At 47.4% G+C, this 6,295-nt stretch overlaps 1 protein-coding gene across 1 annotated transcript in view; it reads left to right on the forward strand.

Annotated features, from left to right (window-relative positions):
• CUNH4orf22 (chromosome unknown C4orf22 homolog) overlaps nt 1–6,295 on the forward strand; it is a 498,517-nt gene that overhangs the window by 9,206 nt on the left and 483,016 nt on the right. Inside the window, exon 2 of the mRNA XM_019534310.1 lies at nt 973–1,103. Within this exon, the coding sequence (XP_019389855.1) occupies nt 973–1,103 (131 nt within the window). The remainder of the gene's footprint in view (nt 1–972; nt 1,104–6,295) is intronic.

A 6,295-nucleotide genomic window follows, 5' to 3' on the forward strand; every position in this document is an offset into this window, starting at 1 on the left:
GTGGTTATGATGCTTTACATGACTATATTCTCAAAAGCTAAAGACTTTAAGTAGAAGCTTCACCTGTGTAATGAATGATTAGGATGTACATGCTTTTATTTTTCTTGTTGCTCCCCCCTCATGTCTCATACTAGTACCACAGTCCTGGAGGTTAGAAGGGGAAATAAAGGAGTCAGGGAACAGCTCAGGGCACTTCATTATGCTCTTTCTGAATGTGAATAACTCCCAAGCTGCTCCTGATCAGTTCAGCAATGCTGTCTCTTCCTTACACGGCTATAAGCAACCCACAAAAAAAGTTTTGGGCAGTATAGTGTTTTGTTGCTGTTGCAACGTGGGCAGTTAAAGGGCCTGGGAAGAGACTCTGGACCACTTCCTGATTGCTCTTTTGCTCTGTAGGTGTCTGGAGAGCTACACAGATATCAAGGCTTCTGTATGATCGAGGGACTAACCTCCCTGCTTTTCCCACCATGGGCATCTTTCCCTCTTACTCCCTGACCCTTAACAACCAGCAGGGATACATTTTAGTACATACATTTTGTTGCCAGCGAAGGAGCCACATTAAAGGAATGATCTGTATACAGAATTTTCTCCAAATAAGTTTTTTTGGTTACAGCTTTCCATGAAATGACAGCAGCTCTAAGTGAAGAAGCTGATTAAGCATGACTAGAAGTCTTTACTTGCCCTTCAGGAGAACCTATGTTTTCTTAGGCTTCATGTGACTCTGCTGTGTTCTTACCTATAGTGGGGATGGTGGTGTTATAGGAGGAAAAGAAGTGAAAGTGCCACACGCAAGAACTGCTGCCAGAGGAAGTGGCTGTTAACCTGTAATGATATTTCTTTATTCTTCTCTGGCCACTGTTGAATGGAAAGATACTCCCACCATCACCCCAGCTTGGGATGTTTATTTCTGGTGGTTGGGAAATGGATGCTGTTTTTTTCAGAGTTGAAGCTGACCTTTTCTTGCTCCTACAGAATGAAGAGATGGCTCGCCAGCTGGTGGAGCTGGGATTCCGGGGAAGCGGTGAGGTGCTGAAAAGGGAAGAGTTTGAAGCAAGAAAAGCAGCTGCAGAAGCTTCAAGGCTCTCTGAAAGAACCCAGCAAAAGTGAGTGAATGCTGCAGCTGTATCGGAGGACCATGTTTTGTAGAGTATCCTAAGAATAGGATGGGCTGTACATTGTTTGGGTGAGGTCACATCTTAAGTTTGTATGTTGTGAAGATTAGGAGCTGAAATAAATGTGCTGCAAGATGCCTGCATTTGACAGGTTGCATTTGAATAGCTAATTTCTGAAACCTAAACAGTAACATATTATGTTGGGCCCATCAATCAATTGTAATGAATGACCAAGCAGTATAGCTTTTCCTTACTTGTATCCTTATAACATGATGAACTGGAAAGGGCTGATCTTTAACTTCACCCAGATGTTGTCTGTAGATTGAAGTTGAAGTAAATTGATTTACCTGCTAAAGTAGGGCCCAGCTGCCTTTTCAAGCTGTGGGCTAGAACAACCCAGCTCCAGGCTGGTGTGGGTTGGGTGGCTTCAGTGGTGCATCAGCAGTGACGGGGTTTGTCTGCACCCATGCTGGGGCTAGGCAGCTGGGAGTTGTACTGGCACAGCTTTTCCCAGTACCCTACATGAGCACAGCTTTCAGCTGGAGGGCAGCTGTGCTGGGGCCAGGCAGGTGGAAGCTGTGGCTGCATTGCTGCTGCTGCTTCTTCCTGTCACCCTCACCCTGCCAATCTTCTTTCTGGCTACAGTACAAATGCAGCTGGAAGTTGCATGGCCCCGGCTCAGTTTCCCATTGGGTGGAAGCTGCGTCTGCACTACAGCCAGGGAGTAGAGGTGCTGAGAGAAGAAGCAGCAATGTGGGCAAAGCTGCTATGCAGGCAGAGGCAAAGCCTTGCAGCTCTGCAAGCCAGACCCAGTGGATCCACAGGCCAGATGTAGCTTGCCGGCCATTTGTTTTGGACTCCTGCATGTGACCCTCCTGGGTTTTACCAAAGGGAGGAAACAAAGTCCCTCTCCATTCATCTGCCACAACTTGATTAGGCAATAAATGTATGAAAAGGGAGGCTCCAATAATGCGTGGTTTCCTTCCTTTCAAGAGAGGTGTTTCTCCTTTTGGTGTATTTCTTGGGGCTCCACCTCCCCTACATCCATTCCATATGCCAACTGTGTTGTTAAACAAGTGAGGTTTCCCACTGTGAGATCAGTGATTATAGCCTGCGGCCATCAGTATTGGGCCATATGCAGGACCATAAAGTTAAATTTGTAAGTGTCAAGATCTCGGCTATTCCTCTTTAATGTCATATTAATGTCACCAAGTTTAGAGTGATAATGTTATGGGCAAAGTCCAAAAGTCATGTGACACTCTCAAGTTGGACTAATTTTAACTAATGATTGATGTATACTAACACACTTCCAGCATGTCTGATCCTTAAGTATAAAACCCCCCCACATGAACAAAAGTGCTCGTTGTCTCGCAGCACTCTGTGTCTGGCACTATGTAAGGTTTGGACTCATGTGACCCATTCAGATTGCTGCCAACAGGTCTGCAGTCCTGCAATTCTCTTAACTCTTCAGGCTTGTCCACCCTGTGAGTGAGGACTCCCGAGTCCTCCCTTGACAAGTTTCCTCACTCAAACTCCAGAGCCTCTTGCTTCTCAGCTTACTGGAGCTTGGTGTATTTTCTGTGGTCTCCACCCAGCTTTGCAGCATGGGCTTGGGTCCAGGTTGGAGCACAGAGGCTCTTTGCAGCTGCCTCCCTCCCACTTCGGCTCCTAGTGGTCTTTTGCCACCTCTAACACCTGGCTTCCCTCTGCCTCCAGGTGCTTCTTTTCTGTGTCACTCCCTGCACATCCTCCAATGAACAGGGAGTATGTGCTTTTAAAATGGCATGATGGCAGTGCATGCTGCTCTTGTTTCTCTGCTCCAGTACCTGCAGGTAAGTTTAACTTGTCAGTAGCCCTTCCTGGGCTACTTTTCCTCATGGGCTGGGGCCAATTTGGGTGGAAACTACCCAACTTCCTAGGTAAGTAGCCAGTTGGTTGCTCTGACCGGTGACACTGCACTAAAGGAATTACTCTTAAACAGAGTTAGGACTCCATATTTCATTGCATTTCAGTGATATGGGGTAGCTGTTCTTGTGGACTGAATGTTTCTTTCATTGCTATCTGCAGTTTTAATACTAGATTTAAGGACCCAGATGATTCTTTTCTGTGTTAGGTCTCCAAGTCCTGTTGAACGTTGGAACATAGCTCAATTTATTTTGAAAATCCCACCCTTACACTTACTTTGCATGAACAGCATTTAAGCTAGATGGTACCTCCTGATAAGATATCCAGGATTTGTGGAAATAATTTGCTTTAATGCTAGCATCTATAATATGGATCTGAATTAGTTACTGCCTTTAGATAAGTGGTGGCAATCATTTTGACTGTAGGGCTGTTTAATGAGTTTTTGTGAGCTGCTGAGGGCTGCAAGGGTAGTCCCCTTAACAGGTGCTCCACCCCCTGGTCGGACCAGAAGTCCACCCCATAACCCCTCACCTTTGCCAGTGGAAGTCTCTCCCTGTTCCCCCTAGAAGTACTCTGTCTTGGAACCAGAAAAAACCAAATTGTATACTAAAAGTCAAACACCTACTATAAACATATTTTGATTTTATTACAAAAAATATTTATGTCATGATTTGTATTTGTATACTGTATATAGAAATAATTGCATAATAACTCAAAAATAAAGTTTTACTCTTGTATACTGTGGGGGTGTAGAGTGTGGTTGGGTGTGTATGTATGGTGGGGTGTAGGGTGATTGTGAGGGTGTGTGGCTGTGTGTGTGGGGAGTCAATAGGGTATGTATGGGTGTATAAGTGGGGGGTTGTGGGGTCAGGGTGTGGGTGTGCTGGGTTTGTAGGGTGTAAAAGAGGGTGTGGGGACCCTCCATACACTCCCCCTCATTGCCACGAGCACTGACCACTGGCGGTAGCAGCAGCAGGGGATCAGTGCTTTTGGCCCATGCAAGTGCTACTGCATGGTGTTGCACAGCTCCCACTAGCACTGAACAGGATTACAAGGAGTGCAGCCTGGCTGGCCTGCCTCTATCACATGGGGCTCTGCATGGCACATGTGCAGCTCCTGGCACTTGCGTACCACTGAGGAAAGCACTGTTCTGTGGAGTTGGCTGCCTTCCTCACCCCCTGCCATGCGGGTCCTAGAACTCCGACAGAAGTGGAGGGGAGTCCCACCCCTTCCTTCTGCCTCCCAGCAGAGTCCCTGGACTTGCATGGCAGGGGTCAGGGAAGGCAGTTGGCTCCATTGTGCAGGGCTTCATTTTGTGGCGTATGAGTGCTGGGAGCTGCACTAGCACCCCGGGGAGTCCTGCATGATAGAGACTGGCCAGCCTAGTCGCGCTTTTTGCCACCATGTGCAATGCTAGCTGGAGCCATGTGCCACTAGGTGGCAGCACCTACATGGGTCATGAGTACTGGCCATTGGTTTTGGGGACTATGTGCCATGGGGGGGAATGTGTGGGTGGTCCCCACATCCCCCACCCTCCCTCACAGCCAGACCCTGCCCACCCAAGCGCCATGCTCCTGCCTTCCCCTGGGTGCAGGCTCTGCACTGCTGTTAGCCTGAACCCCACACTATGTACTCCTGCCTAGCTGCCTCTTCCCCTCCCCCTGCCCATGCCACTTTCCTACCTTGTGCCTAGGGCAAGTGGGATGCCAGGGAAACTGAGCAGGTCTCCCCATGGCTCCAGCAGTGGTAGTAGCAGCCCAGAAGCTGCGTGCTGGTTGGGCCAGGGCCTTCTGCCCCTGAGGCTGGGAATGAGGCACGTGGGCTGGATGGGGTACAGTTAGTTGGTAGCGCCCAGATGGCCAATTGAAATTGCCTGGCTGGCCAGATTCAGCCCACAGGCTGTATTTTACCTACCCCTGCTTTAGATATTCCTCCATCATTAGCATCTAAATCCATGGTTTTCAGCCTCATTAAAGTTGAGGCTCCTAGCTTTTGCTCATTTTTGGACTACAGGAAAATAATAAAGCAATTCTTCTGTTGCAAGAAATCAGAAAGAACACAATAGGTCAGAATGGTTTTGACAGTATGGATTCTTATATGAATTTTTGGCGTTTATCTTGTGAACCATGCACAGATGTTCACGCAGCACCTTAATACTGCTCTTGCACCCAGGTTGAGAATTACTGATCTAAACTAACATAGCTACTAGGGCTGTGTAAAATGAAACATCTGTCAACATTTCAGTTTCAAAGCTGATTCAATGTGTATCAAGCTTGAAACAGCGAAATCGAAATCAACAGCCTTGAAACAGCTTCAAAATGAAACAAGGGCACTCAGAACATTTAGAAAGTTTCAAAATGTTTCGAATTTCAAAGTTTCTGGTTAGCTGCAAGCAAGCCCAGCTAAGGAGAGGGAGGGGGAAGAGGGGGAAAGGACTGCTCTGATATTGACATGTATAGCTGGCCAGTGACTCTGATCCTTCCATGAGGTCCCTTCCAATCCCAGTTCTCTGGGGGAGGGATGGACAAACAGCATAAAAAGTTGCATATCATGAGTTTTGCTTGTCAGCACTTTGAGGTGCAGTTTCCCAGAAACCCCTGCACCTATCTCCTTGAAACTTGGCGGGCTTTTTGGCCTCAGCAGGGGCTACCTTGCCTGCTGTTTTCACCCCCACCGTACCGTCACATTTACAAGTGAAATGAGTTTTGCTCTGAATAGTTTGAGCTGCAGTTTTCCAGAAACCCCTGCATTTATCTCCTTGAAACTTGACAGAGTTTGTGGCCTGCACAGGGGCTACTATCCGTGTTGTTTTCATTCGAGTCAGGAAATAAATGACAAAGTTACAGGCATTTTCATGATTTCCCATTATAGCCTATGGGTGAAACATTGAAACACGTGAAAACAGTGTTGAAACAGTTTCGATGAAATGAAATGGAACAGTGCTTCAAAACAGTGAAGCGAAACACTGTCCCTTTGAAATGGTGAAATGGAAGTCAAAACGAAACAGTGCAGACCTAATAGCTAAACCACAAATATGTGAAAAAAAACACCAATGTGCCAAATTGTGATGAGTCAACAACAGTATTCTCCAACCTTTTTAGGCTGAAGATCGTTTTTGGAATTTAAGAGGAACTGAAGATCGACCCCAGCACCCACCCCTAGCCCCACACCTTCCCTCACTGCTGGGGCCTCGATTGCTAACCCCCCCCATGGCAGTGAGGGAGGGGCAAGCTCTGCACAGCTGGGGGGGCAGGGGACAGAGCTGTGAGCTGGGGGGG

The sequence above is a fragment of the Crocodylus porosus genome, unplaced genomic scaffold (assembly GCF_001723895.1).
Source record: "Crocodylus porosus isolate Cpor-Errol unplaced genomic scaffold, CroPor_comp1, whole genome shotgun sequence".
Lineage (NCBI taxonomy): Eukaryota > Metazoa > Chordata > Crocodylia > Crocodylidae > Crocodylus > Crocodylus porosus.